General features: G+C 37.5%; 1 protein-coding gene and 2 pseudogenes across 1 annotated transcript in view; 1 reads left to right on the top strand and 2 right to left on the bottom strand.

The window, feature by feature from the left end:
* The window catches only part of LOC116293811 (endothelin-converting enzyme homolog), a 33,225-nt gene that overhangs the window by 7,946 nt on the left and 6,023 nt on the right, over positions 1-19,256 (top strand). The window contains exons 5-11 of the mRNA XM_031701294.2: positions 9,773-9,900; positions 11,989-12,220; positions 12,357-12,455; positions 13,000-13,086; positions 18,165-18,268; positions 18,457-18,518; positions 18,712-18,766. Coding sequence (XP_031557154.2) covers positions 9,773-9,900; positions 11,989-12,220; positions 12,357-12,455; positions 13,000-13,086; positions 18,165-18,268; positions 18,457-18,518; positions 18,712-18,766 — 767 coding nt within the window. The remainder of the gene's footprint in view (positions 1-9,772; positions 9,901-11,988; positions 12,221-12,356; positions 12,456-12,999; positions 13,087-18,164; positions 18,269-18,456; positions 18,519-18,711; positions 18,767-19,256) is intronic.
* On the bottom strand, positions 4,508-5,432 carry LOC148905551 (uncharacterized; annotated as a pseudogene).
* LOC148905552 (uncharacterized) lies at positions 14,492-16,884 on the bottom strand (annotated as a pseudogene).

Below are 19,256 nucleotides of genomic sequence, written 5' to 3' on the forward strand. Positions count from 1 at the left end.
ATGACTTTAAGGTTTCTTAAACAGCTCCTAAATTTAATTATCCATTTGCGTTAGAAATGAATTAAAAGTGAATTAAGTAACTTTGAATTAAGGGGGTATTCCCTCCGTTCAACTTTTAAGGGTGATCGGCGGTCAGTTTTGAAAGTTTCTGTTGAAGCCAGATAATGTTGATTTCAAGGGCCATATGATTGAAAGTGATTCTGCTGATATCGTTTAATCAGTGACTGGACAAAATCTTCCTTCTGTTTTCGCATATTTGTTTAATACAAAAAATAAAACACAATTAGTATATGTAATCGCAGAGTAAAATTAAGGATTAATTTCACGAGTGTTTTAAACGTTTTAAAATTGCCCGAGTCGCGAAGCAACAAGGGCAATTTCAAAACTTTTAAAACACAAGTGAAATTAAACCTTAATTTTACGAGAAACCATACGATTATCCGTTTATCATACCTCATGTACAAAAGAATATCATCGATCGCTGAGCTTAAAACAATAATTATTTTGCAAGGTTTACCTTGGATTCCGCTGAATTAAATGATAAATCTTCAAAAAATAAAAATAAAAAAGGTGATTCAACCGAAAGAACGACAAACCTAAAAAAATCAAGTCAAAAACCATTAAAAAGGGGGCATAAAACTAGCTTCTACCAACAAAGTTTTTAGTTTGAATAAGAATCCTAAGGAAGAGACCGTTTAAAGTGGCGTTTTGGTCGGCGTTTTGACTGATTAAGTCCAGACTGAGATGGTTGTGCTGAATTTCCAGCGATGTTCAAATCTACATGTGATTGAACAAGCCTACAAGCCTACTCGTAACTTGCGATCGTCACACAAGTCTCTTTGTGCAGTACCTGCATCCCGATCAGTTACCTTTGTGGATCGAGCTTTTGCTGTGGCAGGTCCGAAAATTTGGAACTCTTTGACAGAAGATCTAAAAAGCTCGCAAAACGTTGATATTTTAAAGTCAAAGTTGAAGACACATCTTTTTAATATTTAGTTAGTTTCATTCAGTATATATATTTATAGTATTTTTTACAATTTTCTTAGTCTTTTTTGTGGTTTTCTTACCTAGTTTACTTTTCCTTATGATGACTAATATTTGGAAAATTAAACGAGACTTACCTGTAAGTTGAAGTTTGATTGAGATTCTATCACATGACATTGGAAGGAAGGAGATCACATGAGATAGCACAGCGCTTGCGCAAGTCATTCTTTAAAACGATGTTTGTTGCATCAACATAAAATCCAGAAATATATACATTTATATACCCCAGCTGATATAATGTATAAATAGACAAGGGCGGGAAGAAGCGGGCATGTGATCTCCTTCCTTCCAATGTCATGTGATAGAATCTCAATCAAACTTCAACTTACAGGTAAGTCTCGTTTAATTTTCCAATTCTATCACATGACAGGAAGTCAGGTGATCCCATGAGACTTTAAAGCTGTTGATGCATCAAACATTACTGGCACACATTAAGAGTGTATAAATATGTCTTATAGACCAACGATACAAGATGGTGTAAACACAAAGTGTTGATTTATTAATTTCTACGAAAGAATTACTCGAACTTGAACAACTGTATATGTATATATGTATATATAGGTAGATATGGTTTCAAATCTTCAAAACCACATCCGTGATGCTAGTACTAGATTCAACTGGTTTATTGTAAAATTTGTAAAACGTTTCCGCTGACTTCCAGCCAGCATTAGCCATTATTTGATCTATTGGTACGTTTCCTCTGCTGGCCTTTGATGTCGACGCTGCTCTAGTACTATGTGCTTTATAGACGTTAGTATCGACACCACTTTTATCAAGGACAGTCTTTGTCCATCTGGAGATCGTGTCTCTAGATACGGGCTTAAACGGTTTCACATAGCTGATGAATAACTTGGTTTCGCTTCCTCTAAGCTGCTTAGTTTTGTTTATGTATTCCTTAAGACATGCTAAAGGACAATTATTTGTGTAAATGTCATAGGCACAAATCTGAAGTATGTCGTAAGGCTTTCCTGGTTTACTGGTTTTTGTATGGTCGAGTACATGAAAAACATATTTGTCCTCTGAAGTAACTAGATTGTTTATGTCCAGTAAATGAATTGTCTGACCTCTTTGGCTTGATACTAGTAACAATAACATAAGTAATTTAAGTGTCAAATCCTTAAGTGTTAATGATTCATAAGGGTAGAGTCCTGACAGATAACGTAAAACGATTGACACATCCCATATTTCTGTGTATTTAGGCGTGGGTTTACGCAACTCAAAAATTCCTTTCATAAATCTGGAAACAATTGGGTTGTTACCGAAGTCTTTTATATTAACTACGGTAGACAAAGCGGAGCGTGCAGTGTTAAGCGTTGAGTAACTGACGCCCTCTTGATAAAGTTTCATGAGGAATTTAAGAGTGTCGTTTACCGTTGGTGAATGGTAATTAACCTTTCCTTGATTACAAAACGCCATCCACCTCCGGAGGTACGTGTTGTACTGTTTTTGAGTGGATGGTCTCCAAGAGGCCAAGAGCACTTCGGTAACGTTTGCTGGAATGCCCAAGTTTCCATAGTGTTCCCTGATAAGGGACATACCATCAGGCATAGTTTCCGACACAGTGGATGTGGTTCGTTGCGTGACGGGTGTCGCAGTAGGTCCATTCTCGGAGCGTAGATCCACGGTTGTCGATATAACTGCTGTAGTAGTGTTGGGAACCATGTCTGAGTTGGCCATAATGGAGCAATCAGTATTCCATGAGCTTTGTCTTGTGTTATCTTGGATAGGCATTTCGGGATTAGGCTGAATGGAGGGAAGGCATAAAATTCATAATTATTCCAATTAAGTGAAAACGCATCTACATGGCTACTGCCAGGGTCTGGCTTCCACGAGCAATATACGTCAAGCATATTGTTTAGCCGGCTAGCAAACATATCAATGTTAACTGTAGGGAACAATTCGATAATCTCGTTTAAACATTGTTCGTTAATCCGCCACTCATGTTTGTCATTAAACTTTCGCGACTTTTCGTCCGCTTCGATGTTGAGTTTTCCTGCGATATGCACCGCAGAAACCCACAGGTTCCTAGCGATACACCAATCCCACACTTTAATGGCAAGGGAGTTAAGAACAACAGATTTAGGACCTCCCATATTATTAATGTAGGATACTGCTGTGGTGTTATCGACAAAGATACGTACATGTTGATTGTTTAAGTTAGAGCAAAAGCATTTCAGTGCAAAAAAGGCCGCCTTTAATTCCAGAACGTTGATGTGCAGAGTGGCCTCAGAGGACATCCATCGCCCTCCCGCTTTTTGCTCTCCGTATATAGCACCCCAACCAAGGTTAGAAGCATCCGATTTAATAACAATGTCAGGATTGTCGCGCACAATGTCACGTTTGAGATTTTGTACATTATCTAACCACCATCTTATCTCGGAGACAGCACGCGTTGATAAACTCATGGGCCCGGCATAGTTTCCTTTAGACAGAACAAGGGCAAAATATTTTTCTTGTTCGAGTTCCCTATAGTGTAATGGTCCAAATTCAGCCCCGGGGAAGTTGGAAACGAGTGTTCCTATTAACTCAGCGACTTCTCTAATTGAGGGATTAGGTTTAGCTAAAACCACAGAACAAACAAAGACAATCTTCTCTTTCTTTTCATCAGTAGGCACAACTGTCATCGTGTTCGAGTTTAAAATAAATCCTAGAAAAACCAGTTGTTGCGTTGGTGTGAATACTGATTTGTCGGGGTGTACACAAAACCCCAATGAAGAAAACAGCCGCACAGTGTCAACAACATTGTTATAGCATTCTCTGAAACTATCACCTTGCAAATAAGAGTCGTCGATATATGCTGAGCTAACATGCCCCATGCTGCGGAGTGTCGAATAAACTGGCTTTAGTAGCTTAGTAAATAAGCGCGGCGCACTAGCTAACCCATTTGGTAAGCAAGTGTACTGGTAGAACTTGCCATCAAACCAGAATCTTAGATATTTCTGATGCAAACTATAAATAGGTACTGTGTAGTATGCGTCTTTAAGATCTACCGACGCCATGTAACACCCTGGTTTCATAAGTTGGATGGCATGCTCCAATGTATCCATCTTAAAATGATGATACACAACATACTCATTGAATTGTTTTAAATTGAGAATCATACGATGCGTGCCGTCCTTCTTGGGTCGTAAAAATATAGTGGATATAAAGTCATCTGGTTCTTTAGATGTTTCTATAATCACATTCTTCTTAATTAGCTTATCAATTTCCTGTTCAACAATGACATGTTCATTGTGATTGAAAACACTAGGTCTGGCATTAGGTCGAGCAATCATATCACTACCGTAAATCATTTCAATTTTAACCCCTTTGACTATGTTAAGTATAGATGGGGCATTTGTTAATTCAGACCATTGATAAAGGTATTCAGTTAGCTTCCCCGCTGTAAACTCAGCAGGTTTAAGTAACCATGATAATATGTCCTTATCTATATCATAGCACATATGGACATCAGGGCATACCTTTATTGGCGTTGGTTGCTTGTCCCCTCCTTTTCCTTCCTGTATTTGGAGGGATGGCCTCGGTCTAAAAAAGAACTGTTTTTACTTCTGCCATACGGCTGGAATCGGCGATTCCCTTTGTAGCCATAGCTCTGGTGGCCGCCATGATGACCCCCACGTGTTGTTGTAGAGGTGGGACGAACCCTCTTTGTCAGCTTGTTTGCCTCAGCGATGTCTTTGGTTATTTTGGACAAGTCGCCAAAGAGAAATTCCGAATCACCATCCCCTGCGGGTGAAACATTACAGAGAGACGCGTAATCCTTGTGGAGCTCTTTTTTTCATGGCCATTCTCCTTGATAGGTTGACCTCATGATTAAGCTGTAAGCCCATGGCTACACTGTCGGTGATGATCTTTAACAGATCCCGGTCACCAGGATACTTTTTCATCACCAGATCTGCCGCTTTGATGGATGCCATGGTGGATCCCATCAAAATGCCTTGCGACTTTTGTGATTTTGAGTCCTGCGATCGCATGCTGGACGACAACTGGTTCCAAACTAGGGGATTAACCTTAGGGACCCGTAGGTCCTTTATGTTTTCTGGACGAACATATTTGTCCATTTTTTCCTTCAGCTTTTCTTCGCTCATCTTTGACTTGACAAGGGTATTAAATATGCCCGCCAGTCCCTCATGAATAGCAGGATCCGTCTTTTCGTTTACATTTAGATCGGCTGCTATGTCCTGTAAGACATCGGGTTCTGGCGTTTTTACTCCATTCTGACTGTCGATGAGTGTCTGTAGGGCTTCGTCGACTATATCACCATGTCCCGCTTCATGATCATGGCGACTGGACTCCTGGTCACTGTCCTCTTCGGCTTCTCCTGAACAGAAAGAAGCGAAGTTTTGGTTCATTGCTTGCATCTGTCCAAGCAATGCGGCAAACATGCCATTCACATCATGATCACCATTAGGTGGCGTGTCTCTGGCCGCCACAATCGAGCCTTCACCGGCCTCGTCGCCCATATTGTACCAGTGTACGTCGGTTCCTAACCACGTTAGGACCTTACAACAACGTTTAGGTATCAACTACGTTGATCCCAGCTGGATTTCTTGCTAGACTAACTGCGTTAGACTAATCCAGAATCGTTTGAAGACTTTAACAAAAATTATAAGAACAACTTGCTTTGAACGCAATCCGTGCAATGACTTGCGCAAGCGCTGTGCTATCTCATGGGATCACCTGACTTCCTGTCATGTGATAGAATTAATGTTATATTGTATATCTCTTATATATATACATTTTTTATTATTAATATTATTATTATTATTATTTCTTTTTTATTATGATATAGCTTCTTGTAAAAAGCATTGAGTTTTTGAAATGCGTTTTTAAGAAATAAAGTATTATTATTATTATTATTATTATTACATTGCAGCTGGTGAAGTTGTACACATTTGGGACTTCTTGACTGTAGCCTTTTCGAGGCCCATTTACGTAAAACATTTATCCAGACACCTGTACTCTTTTTAGTGTTCTCATTTTCGCTTAAACTTTTTAGTTTTCTTATTGTTCTTTGTCTCCCAATGCAAAACGGGAAGCAATTTTGGAAGAGAAAAGTTTACAGTTTCGGTCCCCAATTACGGAAAAAAGCCCTCCTTCGTTAGCCAATCAGCATCAAGTAATTTTGCCCTATGATAAACATCAAAGAGATAATGGAGGCATAAAACGCACTGAATGCCTTTTTAGTCGCAACTTCACAAAGGAAATAGTTTTAACTCTTAAAGACCCATTGCCACTTACCGTGATGCATCACAATTTGTTTACATTTTGAATCGTGTCACCACTGAAAAAACGATTCCAACCTTTTGAATAAACTCTTAGATAGTCCCTAAAGCCGTAAAAGAATGTAAAAGAATCATTATTGTGCCTTAGTGCTATGTCGGAAAAGGATTTAATATGAAGTTATTATTCAATATATGAATCTTCGAATTTCATGGACCACGAAATTCATCTGTGACCGCGGTGCATCACGGTAAGTGGCAATGGGTCTTTAAGGACCACCGACTACTCTCCCCCCACCCTCTCTAGAGTAAATTCTTCGTAGGTGAAAAAACTAAAAGTGTGCTTTGATAGTTTTACTCAGTGTCTCAAAAGTGAAAATTTGCTTTTAAAGTGCATTATATTTTGACACTTGTTATGCCTGTTTAGGGCCTAGCATTCGTTTTGATTAAGATAAAGTGAATAGTGAATAACAATTTGAATTGTGATGCATATTGGCATTGAAATATTAGGTCACTAGCAAGTAAGACTAGTAGGTTATTAGATTTTTCTCTTGCAGAACTGAGATTTTTCAAACATTTATTCTGCGAAATCCGTCAACAACAAGTATGAAAAAATTTAACGATGATACGCCAATGGCAAAGTGAATATCGGGGATTGTTATATAGCTGGAATGTTTTCCTCTAATGCTCGCACTCTCATTGGTTGATTATTCGTGGTCAAATTACATCCAACACTGAAACTGTTTCCCGCCAAAAGTTTCTGGGCAGACAACATTGCAAAATCTATGACGTCAGAGGGTAACAGTTCACTGTTACACGGCAATGTTTACCGGCGCCCTTCTTTGCACGTGAACAGCATGTGATAGAAGGTGGCGTGACGATATGCATGACGTATGATTGTTGAAAGCTTCGCTATCTGACTCGTAAAATGGCAGCGTCTGGCTTTGCTGATTTGTCCCGAAAAGAAATTGCTGGCATATTGGAAGAAAAGATTCAAAAGACACGAAATTGGACCAAAGTGAAGCTGGCGTCGGATTGGCAGCGTCGGATTGAGATTGATTGAGATTCAGAATCATTTCCGGGGGAGGTCATTTCTACTAAAATCCTCTCTTTTCCCCTAACGGTAGCAAAATCACAAATAAATTTCGATTAAACTTTCTACTCTTATTTTTATTTATGATATTCCATGCTCTTAAGTAGAATACACTGCCTATTCTCGACGAATTTTCCTATTTTGCTCTCGGCCTCGGATTGGATTCGTATTACATGTCAGCCTAGCTCGGATTACATCTCAGCCTCGGATTCGGGACTCGTATTACATCTCAGCCTCGGATTGGACACTTATTACATCTCAGCCTCGAATTGGACTCCTATTACATATCAGCCTCGGATTGGACTCCTATTACATCCCAGCCTCGGATTGGACTCCTATTACATCTCAGCCTCGAATTGGACTTCTATTACATCTCAGCCTCGGACTGAACTCGGATTTCATCACAGCCTCGGATTGGACACTTATTACATCTCAGCCTCGAATTGGACTCCTATTACATATCAGCCTCGGATTGGACTCCTATTACATCCCAGCCTCGGATTGGACTCCTATTACATCTCAGCCTCGAATTGGACTTCTATTACATCTCAGCCTCGGACTGAACTCGGATTTCATCACAGCCTCGGATTGGTCATGTTCTTATGTTAAATCTAAAAGATATGATTGAACATTTTAAAGACCCTTACCCAGGCCTTTCCCGGTTAGATTGTCCAAAATTTTTAATCCTGATACTAAAGCTCAAGGAAATTAGCTTTATATACATTTTTTTTTTTTTTAAATAGCTGACCCACCCACTGTAATTCAGTTTACCTGCAAATTCGGCGAAATAAACTATTAATATTAAAATACGAACGCGGTGCAAATTAAAAATTAACAAAATAAAAATGAACTTGGTTTCTTTTCCCACTTTAACAAAAAACAACATATATGAACACTTTTCGCAGTTCCAAACTGAGAATAAATATTTTAAATAAAGAATGTCAGTATGATGTAATATATACTGTAGTGGCAGTGAGAAACTGTTATTTCCAATTTGTATGACCACATATGTTTAGATAACGGAAAACAACTGTACTTGTATACTTGAAAGATATCAATAAAATAGCTGGCAATCGTGGAAAAACACATAGCAAAACATGCTAAACACTGGTAGAAGTTTGACTCATCCGAGGCTGAGATGTAATACGAGTCCAATCCGAGGCTGAGATGTAAAAGTATAATATTCGTTAAAGGTTAACTGAAACCGTCAGTCTGTTGAATTTTTAAAACGTGACTTGTAATCCGAGTCCAATCCGAGGCTGAGAGCAAATCAGTAAATTCGTCGAGAATACTAGGTGTATTCTACTTAAGAGCATAGAATATCATGAATAGTAATCAGAAAAGAAAGTTTAATCGAAATTTATTTGTGATTTTGCCACGGTTAGGGGAACAGAGAGGATTTTAATAGAATGACCTGGTTGAACTCCCCCGGAAATGATTCTGAATCTCAATCAATCTGAATCCGACGCTGCCAATCCGACGCTAGCCTCACTTTGGTCGAAATTGGAGACAAAAACTTGTCCACATCCAAAGCCTTCTGCGAAGAAAAATATTCTAATAAAACAAGAGTTTGTTGAAATTTAAAAAAAAAAAAAAACTGAAACGAACTGCTCGAGTGTATCTTATGTCAGGATACTTTTGCAAGAATAAAAAGCTGGTGGTCTGTACAAGAAGTCAGCCTTAAAGCTGATGTTACACGACTCGATTTGCAACGACGATTTCTCGCGCAATGCTGTTTCGTATAAATTTTATGGGGTTTTAAAAATCCCAAACAGAATAAAGGAACAAGCATTTTGACATTCGAAAAAGTTTGCCATGTTTTGAGCTGACTTCAATTTATTGCAGCTTAAAACGACTAATTTTTTTCAGCGTTGCACGAAAAATCGCCGTTGCAAATCGTGTCGTGTAACATCAGCTTAACACAAGTAAAACTATGTGTCTTTGTTGTGCTATATAACAAATCACTTAATTACTGATCCCTCGGGAAACCAGTTAGTTTTGTTTCCCTTGAATCTCAATGTTTGCCTTGGCTCCGCCTCGAGAAACATCGAGATTCTTGGAAAACAAAATTGTTTCCCTCGGGACCAGTCATTAAGTGTTAAATATTTACCGAGCCTCGAGTCTTCGAGTTGTAGTATTTTTTAATTTATAAATTAATATTAGAGACAAGGCGATTTCAGGATTTTAAAAAAAAAAAACCTTTTTATATTACTTCCGCTCGTGCAAACTGTGGAAAACCTCATAATCACTGCTTGACCAGTGATTGTCGTCTCAGAATCACTGGTCGCTCGACCAATCACTGCTCAAGAAACTCTATATCCAAGTCTAAAATTATACTAAAAGAGTATATCCGAATATATCGGGATCAAAAAAATGTGACACATAATTATAATGGTGCTGATTTATTTTTTAGTTCAACTGGTATAACCACCTACAAGGAATGTTCGCCCCAAAACATCTTCACAAAACAGAAAAGTTTGACGTTTCTGCGCTGTCCTACTTAAAAGGTGCCATGGCATTAGTTCACAATACACCAAAGAGGTAATCTAACCCTGAGTAACAAACACACAAGCGAAACGGGAGAATTAGTACCAGCAATTGTCTTATAAAATATTTGATACTTCTAAATCTTCAAGGACCACAAAATTGGTGTTTGTAGTAAACAAAATGTTTTATTTTATTGGTATTTACATTTCCAACTAGAAATCGATTAGACAATTTCACAATGGAAAACTGACAAAACCTATTGTTAAAATTCTTCCAATAAGTTGAAGATGTCATGTCATAGGAGGCATTATTAAATATACAAAGCTTTTTAGTGTAGGATTGTAAAACACTCTGTATATAATATAACATTACTGTCTTAACTTTTGATCCCATGAAGAATCAATACTAAAATATTGATTTATGGGTTTTAGGCACTTTACATGATAAAATGTTTTATGTTAGAGTGCTCGCACTAAACCCGTGAAACAAATACTAATTTTTAGTACTAAATAGTGATAATCAAACAATAGGAAACAAAGGATTCTGTATGAATTACTATTTATTAAACCATGTCGGTCTGACAGTTTTAAGTAAAATACGATGAAAACGGTTCCGAGTAGGGAGAGCAACGTTATAAATCCAAATTTTGGACCAATGACGACGAGATGTAGAACTACAATATTTCGACTTTATTCAAGTCATAATCATGTGTGAAAACAAGACTACAGTAATGATATTTATATCAACGAGCTAACAATAGATAACAATATTGTCGGAATATTGTAGTTCTACATCTCGTCGTCTTTGGACCAAAATTTGGATTTATAACGATGCTCTCCCTACTCGGAACCGTTTTCATCGTATTTTACTATTTATTAGTACTAAATATTATATACGGGTTTAGTTCGTGCACTCTACAAAAGAAAATAGTCCTAATAGTTGTCTAGTAATTAAAAAAAATAAAATAAATGCGACTAGTTAAAGAGGGCATGTTTTCTATCAGATATCCAACGATCCCCATCCATTGCCCGTTGCCCAAATAATGCAAGAGACCAATGACCAATGACCAATGACCAATGACCAATGACCAATGACCAATGACCAATGACCAATGACCAATGACCAATGACCAATGACCAATGACCAATGACCAATGACCAATGACCAATGACCAATGACCAATGACCAATGACCAATGACCAATGACCAATGACCAATGACCAATGACCAATGACCAATGACCAATGACCAATGACAAATGACCAATGACCAATGACCAATGACCAATGACCAATGACCAAGGACCAAGGACCAAGGACCAAGGACCAAGGACCAATGACCAATGACCAATGACCAATGACCAAGGACCAAGGACCAAGGACCAATGACCAAGGACCAAGGACCAATGACCAATGACCAATGACCAATGACCAATTACCAATTACCAATTACCAATTACCAATTACCAATTACCAATTACCAATTACCAATTACCAATTACCAATTACCAATTACCAATTACCAATTACCAATGACCAATTACCAATTACCAATGACCAATGACCAATGACCAATGACCAAGGACCAATGACCAAGGACCAATGACCAATGACCAAGGACCAATGACCAATTACCAATGACCAATTACCAATTTGCAATTACCAATTACCAATGACCGATGACCAATGACCAATGACCAATGACCAATGGCCTATTACCAATTACCAATTACCAATTTGCAATTTGCAATTTGCAATTTGCAATTTCCAATTACCAATTACCAATTACTAATCACAACTTACAACTTACAAACTACAAATTACAAATGTACACATGGCTTAAATGAATGTGTACTTAATGCATTAAATACAAGTGGTGAATTGAAATCGCGCTTGTGCCTTAATTTTCACCTTCAAACATGCCTTGAGGGGAGCAAGTGATGGCTCTTATTAAATAAATCAGACTTTACAACTGAATAATTCCTTGCACAGTTCATTCCGTCTATAATGCATTTAGTGTATTAAGAACGAATAATTCAAGATTACGAGAATAAGAGACACTAGGGAATCGAAATAATTTAGAGCGCTCTTAACTTTGCTACGCAAACAGTCCAATGTAAAGCTATTATATTTTGTCTTCCAGCGTTTTATCCAATTATTTGGTATGGTACGTGATTAAGGACGAGCTAGCGTACATGTCCAAGTCCTACAGGGATTTAAATGCACGATATTTGCGAGAAGTGAACAATTACACAGCGAACGAGGAACGATGGAAAACATGTGTTGACTATGTAAATAATGTTTTAACGAGAGACATAGTGGCTGCTGGATTTGTAGCAGATAACTTCACCAACAATTTGAAAATTGCGAAAATGGTGAGTTATATACATTATATATATAAAGCACACGAAAGAGCATCAGAAATTTGATTTTGACAATTTGGAATACGGGTCACCCACTTGAGTATTATTTTACAAAAAGTGCAAAAAAAAAACCCAACTTTTTTATAAGGTAAAAAAGATGATGACTGAGGTACGAGAAGCTTTCAAGGAGAATATCAACTCTCTTACCTGGATTGATGATCACACCAGAAGAGCAATACTGGAAAAGGTATATCTTTTAAAATATGAAGTATGGCATGGATGCGGAGCAGCGAATGAGTTTACGCCATATTCTTGAATCAGTATTATTGTAGTTTGGTTCAAGGGTTTAGAAAGGCTAGGGGACTATAGTTAAGTAGTTTTAAGGCACGGCCGTAACCACTGTTATATGAGGGGCAAGGCGATGTGAATTTTACAAATCGGTATTATTGACCGATTAGTTCTTTTTTAATAGGCAGCATACGCAAAATGGTCATAACCTTACTTCGATGCATTCAATTAACATGCCACAAATGGCCTTCTAAACACTGGAAGTCTCATTTACGAGGGTCTTAGTTTCAAAAACCTTTTCGTAAGGCTATTACTCCCGAACCCCTTAGTTGTTCCCGGCTTAGGTGGTCGTATGTCGACGGTACACATTTCGGTTTGGCTATTGCCCAGTAAGGCAAAATATTTCCAACTCAATTGCTATTTTTAAGTTTATCATACACTTACTGCCCACGCTTCGCCCTAGCTTGCGTCCCAACACCTTTCATCAATATCTTATTATGTAGGTAAACGCGGAGAGAGGGGAATCTGGCTTCCCAAAAAATCTCCTGGACCCTGGAAAAGTTTCCAAGAAATTTGAAAAATACAAGAATGTAAGTAATAATCTTTATAACATTATAGCTAAAAGAAATAGCCTACGTTTCCATGGTAACAGAAACATAGGGGTTATAATCCCCGAGAATACAGTCAATTACGAGAGTCTATGGGGCAAAGAGTGACCAGTATGGGAGCACGTAATCCTAACCTAACATTAAAACTTTTACATTGGCATTGTCCACCTGTTAACTGTGTAGATTTAAAGTTCGTGTCTATAGGTTGATTACTGAATGCTGCGTACTGAAGAGTGCATTCCAAGAACGAAGTGCATTGTGGGCCATAGTGACATTGTCTAAAGTGGAATTAATAATTATTATTCATTCTATTTTTAGTGTATTATTCCAACTGAAACAATAAACTACATGTAGTAAGTTAATTGCTGTATATTTACTTTTTATTTCAAAATAACGAGACCCACAATGCCCGACTTTAGTCTTGGACACCCATTCTCACTTAAGTAGGACTATTAGGGGTTTTCTTTGACGAAAAAAAAAGTTTATCGTACAGTTTTCTGATGTTATCCATGCGAAAGCTATGGTATTTGAGTGTTTTATCCCGAAGTTTGCCGGGCACATGTTAAGTTTTTCGGAAGTTACAGCCAATTATGTAACCTCACCTACTTATTGCAAAATGAATACAGAAATCGGGAAATGTTCATTCTAATACTAAAATAGTAACGTCAAAATTAAAACAACCGTCTCTATTTTGTTTTTACATAGTAAAATAGAGTTTGGGGGTTTGATGTTGGTCGTTTTTTGTGCCTTTTTAAGGCATATCATGAAAAAAAGAGTTTTGTGGTATTAATTACTGATGAAAAAATCAGCATTTTTTTATAACTACTTCATATATTTTCTTTTATTCTCAAGATTGATTAAATAAAATGCAAAAAGACCTTTGATACTAATGTAATAGAGCGTAACAATGATTTAAAATCAAACTTTAATGTATATCATAACATGTTTCAGCTGTACAGGGCTCTAAAGTATGGTAACGTAAATTACACTTTCTAGTAACGTAAATTACAATGTATTAATTTACAAAGTATTCGAGTTTGCAAAGCCTTTATCGCGTAGATTTTAACCTCAAAGACATTAAAACACACAAAAGATGATTATAGATTACTTGCTTCTAACAAGAAATTACATAGTTTGCTATGTTCATGTGAAATATTTTAAAAGCTTAAAAGCTATTTTTCATTAAGTATGCTAAATAATAATCATATGTATCACTATAAATGTATATGTATTTACGATAAGATAATAAATGATCATTGCGATATCTATAAATGTTATTATCATGTTTTAGTGTTCAGTTCTTTTCAAAAAAGACACAAAATGTATTAGGAATGTTTGGTAACGTAAATTACACCAAATAGTGCTTAGTCACACAGTCAGTACAGTGTTACTGGTTTTCAAATTCACAGAATTTTTGAGTAATAAGCTCGACTGTCGCTGACGAGATATGGAAGGATCTCTTGGTCTTTCCAACGGGAACTGGAGGCTCTATTATACAGAGCACGTTTTCCATCTCCACCCAGAGATTGTCTTTCCTTTTCGGCCGCTTGAACGAAGGCTCCTTGCACTTGCCTCTTCCTTCTTCCATGAAATTGACATGGATATCATTAGCATCTACTTCCTCTACTTTGCCAATGTACCAATCACCATCGTACACTGCACACACCCAGTCATCGACATTGACTTCAAGAACATCTCGGATGTAGTCTGAAAGGCAATTCAACTGTGTATGTGGTTTCCATCCACAAGATGAGTTAGGTACAAATCCATCTTCCTTACTCAGGCATTTGCTGCAGTAGCAAGAAGTTGATTTGACCTTGATCTTGTTTGGTGTTTCTCCAAAGATTGCATGTAGCTTCATTGTGCCTTTCACTTTCATCGTGGGAACGTTTTCTAGATATTCGGTGGCTCTCTGGTACTCTTCTTTACTGTAGAAGATGTACTTGGTGGCGGTGTTTTGCTCCTCTGAAGCCCATTTATAGAATTCGTTGGCATCTTGAATGACCACCTTTCCTGTTTTAACTGCTTCGTCGGCCATCCGTTTTGCAATTCCTCCCACACCATCACACGGCCCCTTGCCATGTCCTGCCTCAAAATAGTTCCACACAGCATTTGCAACGCCAAACTCGCTCATGTGGTTTGCAGTAATGCTGAAGATGGTTTTGTTTCTGTACTGTGACGTGGGGCTATCTGTCCAGTAGTGAACACACTTGAGCGAGGGAAGAAGTTGTTTTAGCTCTGGAAGTAACATCTTCAGGATGGTATATACTGCGGCGGCGGGACAGCTCATCTGAAGTGAATACAAAGCTCTTGTGTTTCATTTTTCCCTCGCCGGCATCTTTAAAATAAGCGACAACAGGGTGGAGACTAACCATTTGTGCCGTTCCAATACGCACTTTCGAATTTCCTCAAGTGACTAGCATAAGTATTTTTCGGCAAAGTCCATTTGCACTATGATATGATCGTCAGGCAGGTTTTCTTTCAGCGATTTCAATTGGCGGTACTGCTCACGAACGCGATATACATGATGCTTAAAATCTTCGGTTTCTTTTTCCATCTCAGCGATGAAAAGGTTTTTCTGTACAACATTTCTAACTACTTTCATTCTCTTCTTGCCGTCTTCTTCAACTCGTTTCCACTGATCATACGTGACTTCCCCTGCATCAAGACTTTCTAGGATTTCTTTCACTTTTGTTTCGTCGTTGTCATTGATGAACTTGTCAGGATTGATGGTCGTAGTCGTGCCTTTACTTTTCAATGCACGGAGTCTCAATGCCATGTTCTGGTGTCGCTGGCACAGGCACGTGTCACGGGTAGTAAAACTGCCAACATGATGTGCTTTGGTCGAAGCTTGCAGAATGTTGCTCGTGAAATCTTTTCTGTTGGGTATTCTGCTTGAAATTTAGAATGCAGACTATACATGTAGTCGCACAGAATCCTCTTTTGGACTTTCGCCTTACCACTTTTTAACTTGATGGCGTCGTTCTTACCAGGCATCATGCGACTGTTGTCATCTCTTTCTAGAAAACACTTTATCTGCTCTCTTTTTGCTGCAATTTGTGCGCGAAGACGAGCCTTGGCACGTCCTTTGACTTTCTTACACGTGGATTTCATCAAGGGATTTCTTCCTATTCCTGTTTCTTTATTCATTCTTCTGATCATTCGATATTTTGTCACAATTTTGCCAGAAACTATTTGGCGGATGGTCTGCTTGCTCTGTGTGCTTTTATTGCTGGCCATCGAGTGAAGTATCTCATCACATAAGATATTAGAAAAGATTAGTCTTTTCTTCAATTGTTGTGGCAATCGTCTTGGTGTCAGTCCGGCCCTTCTTATTTGCTCACTGGTACGTGTGCGCGGAGTCAGCTCTTCACTTAGGCAAGGGGGAGTACTATCTGCTTTCTTGTTCCTTGAGTTTCTTTGTAGCAGATTATTCTCACGTCTTTCTTTGCGTTTCAGTTGTTCCTCCAATTTTTTTATCTTTTATCTTGCTAGTTTAAACTCACGTTGTCGTCGTTTTAGGGATTCATTATGAAAATTAAGCTTAACAATTGGTACTTCTTCCTCGGGGGTGCCAGCATCTTTAGCACGTTGTCTGTGTTTCCTTGCGCTTTCTCTGATGCTCTTCCTTCTCTCCTTTAATTCGGGTTTCTTAAGGGTACAAGTTGGCTGGTAGTATTTTAACACTCTACGGCTTTCTTTCTTTAAATATCCTGAGCCAAGTTTGGCTTTCTTTTGCTCACGGTATGCTTTTTGAATCTCAGCTCTTGATTTAGCCATATCCGCTATTAAAATCAAGCAAAAGTAAAAAAATGAAGTCTGTAATTTACGTTACCGAATTATGTAATTTACGTTACTAATCGTTCACACATGTTTTGTAAGCAAATTATTTCGAATCTTTGCAATTTCAGTGAAATAAATGGATGACAAATCATTGTAGTACAAATATTTGAATATACAAAATACCTTCGTCTACTAACCTTGCGAATTATTGAACAAATTAGAGAGGAATATTAATTTCGATTGTCGAAAGACGTACTCAATACTTTCCACGTGGAGAAAAAGGCTGATGTTACACCACACCACAGTAGATATGTTGTAATCCTAACCCCTGACCTTTCTTAATTGACTTAAAACACATAATAGTGTTCCTGTCAAGTTGTTTATACAAGATTTAAATCTTTAAATACCCCCTATTGTTTCAGTAATTTACGTTACCGTAACGTAAATTACAAAGCTAGCCAAATATTGTATTACTAAGTGCATAATAGGTTTAGGGGTACATCTCAACCACTTTTATTTTCCAATTTGTATACCACAACGTATGAATTAACTTAAGTTTACATATCAGCAAATATTATTTAGATATTACATGGAACTTAGGTAACGTAAATTACCGGCAAAAAAAAAAAAAAAAAGCAAAAGTGATGCTTAGCTTCAAAATTTCTAAAACTGCGACCTCAGACTGCGACTTGTCTATTGATTTCCCAAAATTACAAATAATTTCCTATCAAAAAAGCAAAAAAGGGTCAGTGGGTGACAACTTGTTAAAAAATTACTGGCAATTAAGATAAATGGTAACGTAAATTACACGAAACCCTGTGACAAAGATTAATGAAAATTTGAAACATTAACAAAAGGAAACACAATTTTTTTTCCTTCGAGAAACCTAAAACAGGATGATAACTACTGGAAAACATCGCTGTTTCTCTAATTGGAAGTGAATCAGATGATGCAATTGGACAATAACTAAAGTATATTTTTCTTTGTGACATGCCATTTTAGCCACATCCACGACTACGTGATTTTTTCAAAATAAACTCCAATATCAATAAGGAATCAAATGAATTTGGTAACAGCTGTGAAACTGTTAATACAAGCGCTTGGTGAAACTCGTGTGAAATTCGTGAACAGGTGAAACTCGTGTGACAGCAAGTGAGAATGGGTGTGGAATGCACTATTCAGTATGCAGCATTCGGTATTCAACCTTTTTGAAATAGCTGTATCAAGATATAAATTAATTTTGCTTTTCTGATTTTTTTATGTCTATAAACCAACAGCTGAACATCAGAAACGACACTCTGCTCAGCAACAGAATAACATTGATGAAGGTCATGCAAAAAGATTTGTTAGCAAAATTCAATAAAACCATGGATCAAGAAGAGTAAGTCGGTCACTAGTCAATCAATCGTATCGTAACTTATTGAAACTTTGTGACAAGTCTCAAAAATGGACTAGTTTCTGTTTGTCAATCGCATTGCCACATGGCAGTGGTTCTTGCTGTTTATATGACACTCATAACTTAGAGCAGTATTTATCACGTGTATTTATCTATCACTACATATTTATCAGGTGGGTGCACATGGGGCCACAAAATGCTAATTATGGAAAAAACCCTTATAAAAACTGGATAAGTAAGTACTAATAGTTTCTTTAATAAAAGCTACAAAACGTGAATGCAAATATAAATGACATACGTACATACAACAGACTGATCGACCAGCACAAGTTTTGTTATCACGTGCAATAAAACTTAGCGGGACAATAGACCAGTGTTGAATATTAAATTACGCCAAATATTAACCATTTTTGTTGCTATATCCATAGCTGTACCATTGCTACAGATTCGTCCACCCGATTTCTATCCTGTCGACGAATTAAGGTACGTGGTGGTTTATAATCTGATAATTATTTGTGAATCGACTTACGTTTCGGTAAAAATCTTTAATATTCCACTCCACATCCACAAAGCCTAAGATGACTGAGGAATTGTTTTAGTATATACCAAAAAAGAACGAACCTCTAACTATAGTTATATCAGTGCTACAACTTTATCCACACTCTTTCTATTCAGTCGAAAGTTAAGTTAAAAGTACGTTCGAATTCAGTAGTTGTCCATCTATAATATTTATTACCCTCCTCCGTCTTCACTTCCTTCTCCTCCTCATCATTTTTCTATCACATTATAATCATTCCATATATTCTTGACATTTGGTAATTGCGCCAATTTTCTTTCGAAATAAGTTGAGAGTAAATGTTTTAAATAAATTAACAAGAGTAACAAACAATACAAATAATCTCTTGGAGACTCTGGGGACTCTTCCATTGATTCTTCGCATGTCAATTTTTCTTCATTATCATTTTGTGAGCAG

The sequence above is a fragment of the Actinia tenebrosa genome, unplaced genomic scaffold (genome assembly GCF_029948245.1).
Source record: "Actinia tenebrosa isolate PJP-AT-01 unplaced genomic scaffold, QUT_ActTen_1.0 PGA_scaffold7__59_contigs__length_16204524, whole genome shotgun sequence".
NCBI classification, from domain to species: domain Eukaryota; kingdom Metazoa; phylum Cnidaria; class Anthozoa; order Actiniaria; family Actiniidae; genus Actinia; species Actinia tenebrosa.